This window comes from Ruditapes philippinarum, unplaced genomic scaffold (assembly GCF_026571515.1).
Source record: "Ruditapes philippinarum isolate M1 unplaced genomic scaffold, ASM2657151v2 ctg4410_1_1_1_1, whole genome shotgun sequence".
NCBI lineage: Eukaryota > Metazoa > Mollusca > Bivalvia > Venerida > Veneridae > Ruditapes > Ruditapes philippinarum.
In genome coordinates this window covers 23,889-39,058 of record NW_026865397.1, presented here as the reverse complement: position 1 = coordinate 39,058, position 15,170 = coordinate 23,889, and the positions used below count along the sequence as shown (strand labels likewise).

Sequence of the window (15,170 nt, the reverse complement as noted above, 5' to 3'; positions counted from 1 at the left end):
AATGGAGTTATGGCTCTTATGCACTGCACTTCCTTTTAATGTCCTTGACAACTGTATGAAGTTGTATTGAATTCCAAACAGTAGTTTTCAAGTTATGCTCTGGACAAGGAAAAGTAACAAAGGGCAATAACTCTGTAATTTGTCAAGATGGAGTTATGGTTCTTGTGCACTGCACTTCCTCTCAATGTGCTTGACCATTGTATGTAGTTATATTGAATTCCAACCATTAGTCTTCAAGTTATGGTCCGGACAAAAGAAAGCAATGGAAAAGTAACAAAGGGCAATAACTATGTTATGGTTCTTGTGCACTGCACTTCCCCTTATTGTGTTTGACAATTGTATGAAGTTGTTTTGAATTCCAACAAGTAGTGTTCAAGTTATGCCCCGGACAAGGAAAAGTAACAAAGGGCAGTAACTCTGTAATTAGTCAAGATCGAGTTATGGTTCTTGTGCACTGCACTTCCTCTCAATGTGCTTGACCATTGTATGTAGTTATATTAAATTCCAACCATTAGTCTTCAAGTTATGGTCCGGACAAAAGAAAGCAATGGAAAAGTAACAAAGGGCAATAACTCTGTAATTACTTAAGATAGAGTTATGGTTCTTGTGCACTGCACTTCCCCTTATTGTGTTTGACAATTGTATGAAGTTGTTTTTAATTCCAACCAGTAGTTTTCAAGTTATGCCCCGGACAAGGAAAAGTAACAAAGGGCAATAACTCTGTAATTAGTCAAGATAGAGTTATGGTTCTTGTGGACTGCACTTCCTCTCAATGTGCTTGACCATTGTATGTAGTTATATTGAATTCCAACCATTAGTCTTCAAGTTATGGTCCGGACAAGGAAAATGCAACGGACGTCTGGACCGACCACCGGGTGACTCCTATATACCCCCCCCCAAACTTCGTTTTTGGGGGTATAATAAGCTTGTTAATATAACAAGTTCACACTGGTGTTTTGAAATAAAGCACGAAAACTGTATGTGGAAGTTCCACAACTAACAAAGCTCAAAAAAGCGCCAATACCAATAGTGAAAAGCTCCTATTCGGATGGCGACAAAATGTCTGATTTGTAAAACTTCACTGGAATTCCCACATGTGGCACAATTTATTTCAAAAAGCTTCAATGAGGTCTGAAACACACTAATCTTACATTTATCATAATGGAGATTTCAAACGTACAAAATGAAGAAGACAACGAGATTTACCTATGATATTAATTATTATTCAAACAGCATTTCAGTTTCAGATTATTAGAGAAAATAACTATTTGAAGTTAAGCGTTTGTGGTAAAAAGCCTTCCAGTAGGTTTGGTTGTTACAATGTTCTAGAAATATGATAGAAGACCAACTTGTCATGATAGGTCAACTTATACAACTATTGCTTTGGTACCTTGAACTTGTTAAGTAAAATTAAAATTTTAAACTTAACCTTTGACCTTTTTAACAAAAAACACTAACGCCCACAAGGTAACCATTATCAATAACTCAATGTCTTTTGGCTGTTGATTATTAACTGATCAGAATCTCTCAAGTGTCATGATCACAAAAATGTTGACCTCCCTGTTAATTTCTAAATATTCATACAAAAACCCATAGTGATATGCAACAAAATTAACCAACATGCACATAAAATAACTCAACACAAAATTTTATCATTTTTTAATAAATGATTACATATTGCACACAATAATACATTATGCTAATAAATCAAAATAATAAGACTATTATAGTAATATTGCACACAGGTGCTCTCCTGTCTTGGTGTCCACACCCCCCCCCCCCCCCCCCCCAAAAAAAAACAAGATTGCATTTGAGAAAAATGCTATGCCACCGCATTAATACAACACTAAATAGTAGTGGAGGAACAGATTTTTTTTTGTTTCTATACAATTTTGAAGATTGTCATAATGCATAGATCCCTGACCTATCTAATTCTTATTATCAGATTAGTGGTTAAATCTGTTGTTAACTCAATAAAAGATCAGAGTAGGAATATATCAATGCACTTGAGTCTAGTGAATTTGATGGTCATATTTCACACAGCCTAAATTTCATGACTACATCAAAGGACAACACAGTAAGACACTTTGTCAAAATCTAGGTCAGCTGAAATCAAAGTTCACTTAACATCTTAATCTGTACACATGGTTCAAATTTTATAGCTGTACATAAAAGGACAAGAAAGTAGGTCACATCATCAAAATCTAGGTCACCTGATATCAAAGTTCAATTTTACAACTAAAACTGTGCACATGGTCAAAATTTCATTGCTGTACATCAAAGGACAAGAAGTAGGTCACTGTCCCCTGGGGCAAGGCAAAATTTTGGACCCAAGGGTTTAATTCAAAACAATCTTGATACAGGTCCACCAAACAACATTTCAAGTCAAATATCTAAGCTGTAGCTTTCTCCCATTCAGAAAAGATTTGTTTTATTTTCTGTTTTTACTATGTGAACATAATGAGAATCACTGCCCCTGGGCAGGGCCAATTTTAACACTAGGGGCATAATTAAAACAACTTTAGTAGAGAACCCATAGATGATATTATATAGCAAACATCAAAGCTCTATGCCTTGTACCTTCAGACAAAATTTTTTTCTATCTTTTTACTATATGTACATAGTGAAAATCAATGAGTCCTGGGGGTGGGGCCAATTTTGACCCCAGGGCTATAATGTGTACAATCTTGCTAGAGGTTCACTACATAATGTTTCATGCAAAATATCTTAACTCTAGCCTTTGTAAATTTAGAGAAGATGATTTTTTAAGTTTTTACTATATACATATAAGGAAAACCTATGGCCCACGGGGCGGGGCTAATTTTGACACAAGAGGCAAAATTTGAACAACTTTGGTAGAGTACCTATAGATGATATCATTTAACAAATATTCAAGCTCTAAGCCTTGTACCTTCAGACAATAAGATTTTTTGATTTTTTACTATTCATGTATGTATATATTGAAAATCAATGACCCCCGGGGCAGGGGCAATTTTGACCCCAGGGCTATAATTTGAACAATCTTGCTAGAAGTTCACTTCACAATGTTTCATGCAAAATATCTAAATGAAATTTCTGCATGGAATGAAATTCTTTGAACAACTTTGGAAGCCCTTCACCCAAGGATCAATCCTGCCAAGTTTGGTTGAAATTGGACAAGTGGTTTTTCACAAGAAGATTTTTTAAGTTCACTATATAATCTATATAACACACACACACACACACAAACACACACACACACACAGGTGAATCGCTATATGCCACCGCATCGCAGATGCTGCGGTGGCATAAAAAAGAGTAAAAACAACAACCAAAAACAACTTTGAAAGAAAAAAAAATTATGGAAATAAATTTCAAATTCAAGAAAAGTTGTTTTGGTGTTGTGAGGGTGGAGGTTGTATGGGCACCAAGAACCAAGACTGGACAAGCATCTGAGATATTGCACACAACAAAATTTTGGCACAAACTATAGCTGTTGTATGGCACTAATTAGAGATTTACTAAAACACAACCTATAGACAATTCTAATATGCAGCAATGAGTAAAAAGGTGAAAAGTTGAAGAAAAACAAAACAAAAAACAATACAAAATATGTATGACAATACCTTAGGTTATTGTCCTTTTTACCTTTTGTTCTGTGAAGTCAATTATTTCAGAATAGGACAAAATGAAAGCTTAAATGGATATATTTGTAAAAAGAAATTTGTTTCTTTGCATTGTCAGTGCATTTCTGTTTAATGGTTGAGTACGCATGTGTGAGGACAAAGGTAGAAACTGCAGTTTTACCACAACCTGATTAGTTTTCAAATTATTACACCATTTTGTACTGCTACACAAAACACTGCTCAAATATTGACAGATTTACAAAAGAGCCAGTAAAATAATTAACATTACTTTGTACATAAAATGATGATCAAGAAATATTTTGCATAGGGAATACATTTCGTATCAGTTAATCTCAACTCAAAGTAATTAATGAAAATATACAAATGTATCAACTTAGTGCAAATTATTCAACAAAGAAAATGATCAAATCCACCCCTCTCCTTTAATTATTTTGAATAAGTGAATATGTCTATGATCTTTACTAGTATTCATGCAAGTTTACTTTTCACAATATCAAAAGTTGGGACAAGCACAATAAAAATCCACAAAACCGGACTAAACTGGAATCTTCTGTTTCTTACTACCAAATAGAGGGACTCTAGGGAATGAAAATTTCCAAGCGCATTAAAATATCAAAACATTCTTTCAACACATGTATTATGCTTGGATTTTTAGAGAGGTACCATAATGACAGATACTTGTCACAGAATTAATACTCTCAATATATCAAATAAGATCATAATAATGACATTTTAGAAATTCATCAAGAAATTTTTTTGAAGGGATATCATGTTCATTTTGCCATTTTCAAGTTCAGCTGAATTGACAATGTATTTCAAAAGATTAACTGATATAATGGTGTTTGATATTGGAAACAAAAGGGCCAAGATGGCCCTAGATCGCTCATCTGACCCATCAAACTCATCCGAGCTATTACCTACATTTTGTAGATAAGCATTCTGACAAAGTTTCATGACAGGTGAGTCAAAATTGTGACCACTAGAGTGTTAACAAGGATTTTCCATGTTTGAGCACTGTGACCTAGTTTTTTACCGAGGTTACCCATATTCAAACTTGACCTAAAAATCATCAAAACAAGCAAATTCGTTGAATTTATATCCCCCGCGGAGTACTGGTTATTACTAACACAACAACTGAAGACATAAAGCTTTATTCATATATTTATCATGGCATAAACAGTAATATTCTTTGAACTTGATAAATATTCAGGGCAATAACAGAGCCATAACTCTGTGTTAAATAGTAATATCTGGAAATGCCAATGAGATGTATGCATACTGCATAACTAATCAAGGGCCATAAATCTGAGTTATAAGTGTCTGACCGGAACAAGTCGACTATATGCACATCTCCTCTTCGTATCCCATAAAGTTTCATTGAATTCCAGCCAGTAGTTACAGAGAAGTAGCACGGAAACGATTATTGCTCTAGTTGTATACTGCATAAGTTATCAAGGGCCATAACTCAAAAGTTAAAATGTCTGACCCAAACAAGGCGACGATATGCGCATCTCATCTTGGTATTGAAGGTTCCAATAAAGTTTCATTGAATTCCAGCCAGTAGTTGCAGAGAAGTAGCGCGGAAACGATTTTTACACTATATGCATACTGCATAACTAATCAAGGGCCATAACTCTGAGTTGAAGTGTTGGACCGGAACAAGCAGACAATATGCGCATCCCCTCTTGATATTGAAGGTTCCCATAAAGTTTCGTTGAATTCCAGCCAGTAGTTGCAGAGAAGTAGCGCAGAAACGATTTTTACTCTATATGCATACTGCATAACTAATCAAGGGCCATAACTCTGAGTTAAAGTGTCGGACTGCAACAAGCCGACGATATGCCCATCTCCTCTTGATATTGATGATTCCCATAAAGTTTCGTTGAATTCCAGCCAGTAGTTGCAGAGAACTACTCCGGAAACGAAATTCGGACGGACGGACGGACAACGCCAAAACTATATCCCCCTCCCGATTCCATCGGCTGGGGATAACAAACTTTCAGACCAATTTCCAGAATATTTCGATCAAAACAGTAGCCACTAGAGTGTTAACAAGATTTTTCTATTTTTAGCTCCTGTGACCTAGTTTTTCAATTCATCCGAGATGACCCATGTTCAACTCATCCGAGCAATTACCTAGACAAGCATTCTCACCAAGTTTGATGGCAATTGAGTAAAAAATGAGACCAATAGAGTGTTAGCAAGGTTTTTCCATATCTGGATTGTGTGACCTCGTTTTTAACACCAGGTGACCCATATTCAAACTTGAAAACAAACTTTCAGACCAATTTCCAGAATATTTCGATCAAAACAGTAGCCACTAGAGTGTTAACAATATTTTTCTGTTTTTAGCTCCAGTGACCTAGTTTTTCATCCGAGATGACCCATATTCGAACTCGTACAAGTAATTACCTAGACAAGCATCCTCACCAAGTTTGATGACAACCGAGTCAAAAATGTGACCACTAGAGTGTTAGCAATGTTTATCCATATTTGGGCAGTGTGACATTGTTTTTGACCCCAGGTGATATTCAAACTTGATCTAGAAATCATCAAAACAAACCTCAGGTGAGCTAAAAAGGATAAATTATTAATCTGCCAAAAATGTAAAAAGACTGCCACACATTATTAAGAAATTGGACATCACTTCATGTCACATTATTTTATACCTTTTCAAATTTTTCATAAAAATTAGCATGAATCTTGAGGCATGCTGCTTTAAAAGAAAATTTTGAAATATGTATAGATTGAACAGCAAGAAGTACAGAACAGATCTGACAGCTGATCCTAGTCTGTTCTGATCGTATGGGTTTATTAGAGATCCTGTAACTCAATTTTTTATTGTTTAATATCATAAATATAATGCTCAAATGAAGCAATATTGTAAGTTTCAAAAAGCATTATTTGTATTTACATTTCATGTTAATAAAGGGAGGTCATAAGAAATTTATTTTCTATAAAGTCTAAGTCAAATTTTTCAATAAGAAATGAATGCATATATTTTAATAATTACATATAATGTGGACAAATATTTGCAGTACATATTTTACATATTCCTCGATGTTTGAAAACTGTTTTAGAAGCATAATTATGTACATATACAAAATGTATTAAATTTCACTTAAGTGCGATACAACCTTAATTACAACATACAGGATTTTTAAGTAGCAACCAGCAGGCTACAAGTTAATAACATTTCCAATTTTTATAATTTAATAAGGGGTTTTGAATTTATTTTTATGAATAAAAGGCACTTGTGACACTGCCTAGAACTTTGCAAAGTACCAGTGAGTGTAAGGCTTTTATAGTGTTGTGTTTTAAGGACACTTTGATCCCAAGTCTTTTTGCTCATACAAAGATAGACTAGATTCATTCAAACTTCATCTTTGTTTCGAGACATCATGGATTTTGAAGCTACCTTCCATTTTTGACTAGAAAACAATTCTTCACACTGTGAGATAACGAGACCTACATCAGCTTTGTGACTGTCTAAACACTGACTGGTTCCCTCACGATAAATCTGACCATTCAAATATTTCCATTTCTGTAAAAACAATAACATTTGTACAATGCATTAGAAGGCATTATGTATGGCGTTGTAAAACAACATATAGATGTGGGAAATTAATTGGTTAAGACATAAGTAGTAACATACATGTACATGTATTAATTTATTTAATTATGATTATGACAGAGGTTAATACACAGCAGAGTATGGCCAGTAGGTGATTATCTATCTATAAAATTATAATGGCCCCAGATGTGTCAGCCCATGGGACATTTTTTATCCGGGGCCAATAATCACTTTCTTGCCCATTGCTGGTGATAAAACTTTTATTTTCAGTAAATATCCAGTTTCAACAGCTCTTCTGAAATTCAGGCACTGAGTTACTCCCCTTTAATGGTATATCAAGTCACAGTTGTTTTTTCCCTCTGAATATAACTTTTGTTTCTTCTTTTGCATTTCATTTTAATGTATGCTTTTACAAATTATCAAGGATTCAAGCTATCAAATGTAATGACTAACAAAAGCTGTCCATAAAACAGCCCGCTTGACTATTCTCAGTGCTTGACTGTAAGAAAAGGTCATAACTCTGATCTATTTCAATCCTTTTAGATAATCACAGAGAACAGGTGTGTTTCAACCCATTCCATTCAGAAGTTTTGGAGATACAAACGTGCACATACAAACTGAACGAAAGTTAATGGTGATGCTCGGATCAGTACATAGCTTGCGCTATTCTTTGGAAAGTAAAAAGTTCATTCAAGAGTCTCATGACTTATATGTAATTGCATCTAAATTATATAAATAATGTTGTGAATGTTTCAGTAAAATTATTAGTCTACACAACAAAATGGGCTTGTTTTGTAAGTCTTTCTATAAAAAAGAATAAAATTTGCCGTTAAATGGTCAACATAATTACTATAACATCACCTGTGAATCTTCTTTTGTACAAAAATGTATCATCACATAACCATGTGTGCCAATAGTGTCCGCTGTCAAACACATCCCACCATTGCTTATCTCCCCTTTCTTCTTAAATGACCAGTCCTGAAATAAAGAATGAGATTTCTTTTCACAGATAGCCTTTACAATGACATAAGTAATAAGATTTTTTTTGCGAAAAAATGTGCAAAAAAACTGTCCAGTTAGCTCAATATGTAGAGTTTTGGATTGTGAATCGGGCAACCTGTGTTCGATTTCCAGACAATGCAGGCCACTTGCATTGTGATTGATCATGAAATCCTTCCTATGGTCTTCCACACTGTACCTCTTCTCTGGCATGTACAGACATTATCAGTTCTTTTGGAAAGTGAAGGCAACTTGAACTGGTAAAGTGCTTGATGGCCTGGCCAGAACTGTGCTGTTGTAAATTCAATGTGACTTAATGCTGTGACTGGGAGTGAAAACTACCAACAGCAGTGTCAAATGAGCAAATCAAAGAAAGATAGTTGAATGTGTTTAAACTAAATACAAACCTGAGTGCCTCTGTCACTGTTACACTCACTCAGCTTGGCTATAGCAGGTACATGACCTATCTCAATGTCCACACAGAGGTCATCTTGACGAATATTACCAAACAATATCTCATCTGTCAATGGTAGTCTGTGTTCATATATGAAAACATATAGATGTAACTAATAGAAACAGTTTTCTTCCTTTTTTTTCTTGTTGGTTTTACAGCACACCAATACAATTTAGGTCATATGGCACCAAAAAAGGAAAGATGATTTTGGCTAACCTCAGGTGTTACAATTTTAAAGCAACACCAGGGATAAAAACCAACTCACTTCCTACAGCTAAGAGATGCAAAGACTTCAGTAATTCCAACCTATTTCGTCCCCTCTATATAGTCACTAAACCACTAAAATGGTGGCTGCAATTCTGATGGGGCGTGATGCCTTAACCCTTAAAGGCAATGCTTCAGCCACAAGGGGAAATTATTACTCTCTGTTGTTTGTTTTAAGTTGATACTACATCAAGTAACCTTCCCAAATAAACATTATATAAGAGTCAATTAGCATGTCTGTCATCTTATGATTTGTTATTATCAAAGTTTTCAAATTACAAAGCATTATTTGTAAATTAACAGATTTTATACAGTATTTAGGAGTTGCTTTTCCATCACACTTTTATCATGCTGTAAAAACACAATAATATCATGATAGCCTCTCCTATAAAATCATACTAGAACCAGTGGAGACCAGTTCTGCCACTGATTTCAACCATTTATATGTTACTTTGTTTCAAATAAATGCAGAGATTTTTTATGATATTTTGTTTCAAATATTAAAATGCAAAGATTTTATTTTATGTTAACCAATCTTGGAAATGGTCTTTATGATAATTTGTGAAGGATCTTTACAAAGTGTTGGCCTTAAGATTAGGTTTCATTATCCTTTTAGATAAAATATGAGTCCTAAAAAACAAAATATGAGTAGTTTCAAGGATTGAATATGAAATAAGTTCTCTTTTACTATTCCAAAAAGTGTGGCTTGTATTCATAAAACCTATTAGAAAATCAATCAGATGATCTCATTTAAAACAACCAAAACTCTGCTTTATGTACCCTTTACCTAGCAATATTTCAGATCAAAATTATCCCATTTTTAGTTGGTAAATGTAAAATGTACATTTCAGAAATCTCGAATTATTGGTATTAATTGGTATTAACCATCAAACAGTATGAAGTCTGGTCAGTGAACACAGATTATCCATGCACTGGTCAGTATACACAGGTCATCAATGCACTGGTCAATGTACACAGGTTATACAAGCACGGGTCAGTGTACACAGGTTATCAATGCACAGGTCAGTGAACACAGGTTATCTATGCACTGGTCAGTCTACACAGGTTATACATGCACTGGTCAGTGTACACAGATTATCTATGCACTAGTCAGTGTACACAGGTTATACATGCACTGGTCAGTGTACACAGGTTATCCATGTACTGGTCAGTGTACACAGGTTATCTATGCACTGGTCAGTGTAAACAGGTTATCCATGCACTGGTCAGTGAACACAGGTTATTCATGCACTGGTCAGTAAACACAGGTTATCCATGCACTGGTCAGTGTACACAGGTTATCCATGTACTGGTCAGTGTACACAGGTTATCTATGCACTGGTCAGTGTAAACAGGTTATCCATGCACTGGTCAGTGAACACAGGTTATTCATGCACTGGTCAGTGAACACAGGTTATCCATGCACTGGTCAGAGTACACAGGTTATCCATGCACTGGTCAGTGAACACAGGTTATCCATGCACTGGTCAGTGAACACAGGTTATCCATGCACTTGTCAGTGTACACAGGTTATCCATGCACCTGTCAGTGTACACAGGTTATCTATGCACTGGTCAGTGTAAACAGGTTATCCATGCACTGGTCAGTGAACACAGGTTATTCATGCACTGGTCAGTGAACACAGGTTATCCATGCACTGGTCAGTGTACACAGGTTATCCATACACTGGTCAGTGAACACAGGTTATCCATGCACTGCTCAGTGTACACAGGTTATCAATGCACTGGTCAGTAAACACAGGTTATCCACACTGGTCAGTGAACACAGGTTATCCATGCACTGGTCAGTGTAAACAGGTTATCCATGCACTGGTCAGTGAACACAGGTTATCAATGCACTGGTCAGTGAACACAGGATATTCATGCACTGGTCAGTGAACACAGGTTACTCATGCACTGGTCAGTGTATACAGGTTATCCATGCACTGGTCAGTGAACACAGGTTATCCATGCACTGGTCAGTAAAACACAGGTTATCAATGCACTGGTCAGTGAACACAAGATATTCATGCACTGGTCAGTGAACACAGGTTATCAATGCACTGGTCAGTGTACACAGGTTATCCATGCACTGGTCAGTGTACATAGGTTATCAATGCACTGGTCAGTGTACACAGGTTATCAATGCACTGGTCAGTGAACACAGGTTATCCATGCACTGGTCAGTAAACACAGGTTATCCATGCACTGGTCAGTGAACACAGGTTATCAACGCACTGATCAGTGAACACAGGATATTCATGCACTGGTCAGTGACCAGAGGTTACTCATGCACTGGTCAGTGTACACAGGTTATCAATGCACTGGTCAGTAAACACAGGTTATCCATGCACTGGTCAGTGAACACAGGTTACTCATGCACTGGTCAGTGTACACAGGTTATTCATGCGCTGGTCAGTGAACAAAGGTTATCCATGAACTAACTTCTGGTATAACCTTCCACTGACACCTTAACTAGGATAAAAGCATACCTTAGCTCTTTATACACATTATCCAGATACCATTTGAAGTTTTTGCATTTTAAATTCTTCCTCAAGGACTTTCTCTCCATTACACTGAAACATACAGTTAATAAATTATAATGGTGAACTGCAGGTTGAAAACTTCAAACTACATACTGAAAATTGAAAAATATAAGTTGAAAACTGAAAAGCACTCAATTATAATCATTCAAAGACAAAACTTTTTATTATACATTTAAAAACAGTAGTTTGAAAAGTTTATTTCTTGATTTCACATGAAATTATCAATTATAATTGTAATATAAATATATAAACTAGAACTCCGCGAGTCGGATGTGTCGCCATGTAGTTTAGGAGAAATGGCCAGGACAAAAATGAAATATGAAAAATAACAAAGGGCAATAACTAAAAAAATAATAAGTGCAGAGCAGCAGTTTCTGTGCACTGCACTTCTTATCAATAAGATCTATCATTCTATGATGTTTCAAGTCGTTAGCTTTCATACTTGAGGAGAAATGACCAGGACAAAAATAAAGTAAGAAAATCAACAAAGGGCAATAACTCAAAAAATAAGAAATGCAGAGTATCAGTTCTTATGCACTGCACTTTTTCTAAATGAGACCTATCATCCTATGAAGTTTCAAGTCCATAACTTTTATACTTTCGGAGAAATGGCCTGGACAAAAATTAAGTATGAAAATTAACAAAGGGCCATAACTCAAAAAATAAGAAATGCAGAGTACCGATTCTTGTGCACTGCACTTCTTCTTACTGAGATCTATCATCCTATGAAGTTTCAAGTCCATAGCTTTTATACTTAAGGAGAAATGGCCCGGACAAAATTTAAGTATGAAAATAAACAAAGGGCAATAACTCAAAAAATAAGAAATGCAGAGTACCTGTTCTTGTGCACTGCACTTCTTCTTAATGAGACCTATTATCCTATGAAGTTTCAAGTCCATGGCTTTTATACATTTGGAGAAATGGCCCGGACAAAAATAAAGTATGAAAATTAACAAAGGGCAATAACTCAAAAATTAGGAAGTGCAGAGTACCGGTTCTTATGCACTGCACTTCTTCTTAATGAGATCTATCATCCTATGATGTTTCAAGTCCATAGCTGTTTTAGTTGAAGAGAAATGGCCCGGACAAAATTAAAGTATGAAAATTAACAAAGGGCAATAACTCAAAAAATAAGAACTGCAGAGTACCGGTCCTTGTGCACTGCACTTCAAGTTATTGAAAGAAGCATGCATACCAAGTTTGAAGTCAATCAGACTTATAGTGACTGAGTTATGCTCCGGACAGGCTTTAGGGGCCGCCGACAACGCCGCCGACACAGACGCCGCCGACACAGACGCCGCTGACAAAAGTAAACCCTATATGTCACCTTTTCAAGGCGACACAATAAACCCAAAATGATGCATTTTGACCAAGTACTGAAAATATTTCTTAAATAAAAGAAATTAATAAATATTCATGGCCACAAGTGAGGTGGCAGGGCTCAGTAGTTAAGGCATGGGACAAGTAAACGAAAAATAGCTATCTGTGTGGGTATTAACCCAGTCAGAGGTTAGTCATTGTTTTCTTGAGCAAGAAACATTACCCTCATTGCTCAGTACTAGTTGGTTCCAGGAATGGATTCCAGAGTGCGGTTATAAGCTATAAGCTTCCTATACAATTAAACTGAAATAAATACTGTTTGAACCAAGTGCAAAAAGAGTATATCAGTAAACACTCCTCAATAATGTTTTGAGTTGAACTTAATAATGGTCCTTATATAAGGACAACAATTCTGTAGCCTTGGAAATATTGATCCAAGAAATCTGAAAAACATGCATTTGCAGGTACCTCCAATATCAGTCAACAATAAAAAGGTGCTATAAGAAACAGTAGGAGTGACAGTCAGACAGACAAAACAACAATGATACACTTAAATAAAATATCTACGGGAGCATAAAAATCAAAAACATTATTGACTTAATAACATGTATTATTATTAATGCATAATTGCATATATTCACAAAATACTTCCCTCCTGCACCCGAGCAAGTTTTTCTCTCATGAAAGTGAGTGTTCTAGATTCTAGCTCTTTTGGGAACAAGCAATTATCATAGTATTGCAAGCAATCCATAAGTCCCCTACCGGTAAGAGCCCAAGCAACATTCTGAAGGGCCATTGGCCATTCACTTAGGTTCCTATTTTAAGTAAATTTGTTGAAAAAGTTCTTTAAAAATGATCACAGGAAACAGTTTTTATGTACAGACAGACGGACTGAAGGACACTCTAAAGTTATTTTTTAAACATCCCTGTTATCAAAATATAACATTTTAAAAATCCTATCATGATTGAAGAAGTTGGAGTAAAAATTACCAATTTCTCAAAAAAAAGTCTAAGTTCAAAAGGGGCATAATTCTGGAAATAGTCTTGCTAGAGTATTGAACACTCACAAATGTTGAGTGACAATAAGAAACATTTATATGAAGTTTGAAGTACATGTAGATACATTCAGAAAAAGAAGTTATTAAAAAAAACAATGTTTTTTTCATGAAAATTTTAAGTTCAAGGGAGGTAATTCTGATAAATTTTGTGCTAGAGTTGTAAACCTTGTCACATATGATGTGGTTGATGACAAGCAACTTATATTTAAAGTTTGAAGAAAATACCTTAAGGAATAAAGAACTTATAGTGAAAAAACTTAAAAACTAGAATCAGAAATCTTGAAATTCAGTCTATTTGTTGCCATAGCAACCAGAATTTTCAGCATAGGAAGATAAACAAGAGCTGTCGGTAGGACAGCAACGCTCGACTATTCTAAGTGCTTGATAGTAAAAAAAATGCTTGATAGAGTTACCTCCTTCTGTTTACAGGTTGGGGTCATGATGGTGAACAAGTGTGCAAAGTTTCAAAGCCATATGTCAATGGACTTTGAAAATATTTGAACTATTACAAAAACTTTAACGTAAATTCTAAGTCGAAAAAGGGGCATAATTCTGTCAAAATGCTTGATAGAGTTACCTCCTCCTGTTTACAGGTTGGAGTCATGATGGTGAACAAGTGTGCAAAGTTTCAAAGCCATATGTCAATGGACTTTGAAAATATTTGAACTATTACAAAAACTTTAACGTAAATTCTAAGTCGAAAAAGGGGCATAATTCTGTCAAAATGCTTGATAGAGTTACCTCCACCTGTTTCCAGGTTGGGGTCATGATGGTGAACAAGTGTGCAAAGTTTCAAAGCCATATGTCAATGGACTTTGAAAATATTTGAACTATTACAAAAACTTTAACGTAAATTCTAAGTCGAAAAAGGGGCATAATTCTGTCAAAATGCTCGATAGAGTTACCTCCTCCTGTTTACAGGTTGGGGTCATGATGTTGAACAAGTGTGCAAAGTTTCAAAGCCATATGTCAATGGACTTTGAAAATATTTGAACTATTACAAAAACTTTAACATAAGTGGTTACGCCGACGCGAACGCGGACGCCGACGCTCGGGTGACTGCAATAGCTCTACTTATTCTTATCGAATAGTCGAGCTAAAAAGGATGTGCATAATTTCCATACTGCCATCTACCCATATGTCAAGTTTCATAAACATATTTTCAGTACTTTTTGTGTTATCACTGGATCCAGGTTATGTGTAAAATTTGCCATATTTTCAGTCTATTTGTTGCCATAGCAACCAGAATTTTCAACATAGGAAGAAAAGAAAAAAACGTGCATAATCTCCATACTGCCATCTATCCATATATCAAGTTTCATAAAAATAT

The 15,170-nt window shown here is 35.5% G+C and overlaps 1 protein-coding gene across 2 annotated transcripts in view; it reads right to left on the bottom strand.

Annotated features, from left to right (window-relative positions):
* Nucleotides 1-6,502: 6,502 nt before the first annotated feature.
* LOC132728843 (polypeptide N-acetylgalactosaminyltransferase 2-like) overlaps nt 6,503-15,170 on the bottom strand; it is a 31,221-nt gene continuing 22,553 nt past the window's right edge. For both annotated transcript variants that reach the window (XM_060714526.1, XM_060714527.1), the window contains exons 11-14: nt 11,409-11,492; nt 8,607-8,733; nt 8,062-8,178; nt 6,503-7,170 (exon numbers count right to left, since the gene is read on the bottom strand). In XM_060714526.1, coding sequence (XP_060570509.1) covers nt 7,000-7,170; nt 8,062-8,178; nt 8,607-8,733; nt 11,409-11,492 — 499 coding nt within the window. In that variant the 3' untranslated portion in view covers nt 6,503-6,999. The remainder of the gene's footprint in view (nt 7,171-8,061; nt 8,179-8,606; nt 8,734-11,408; nt 11,493-15,170) is intronic.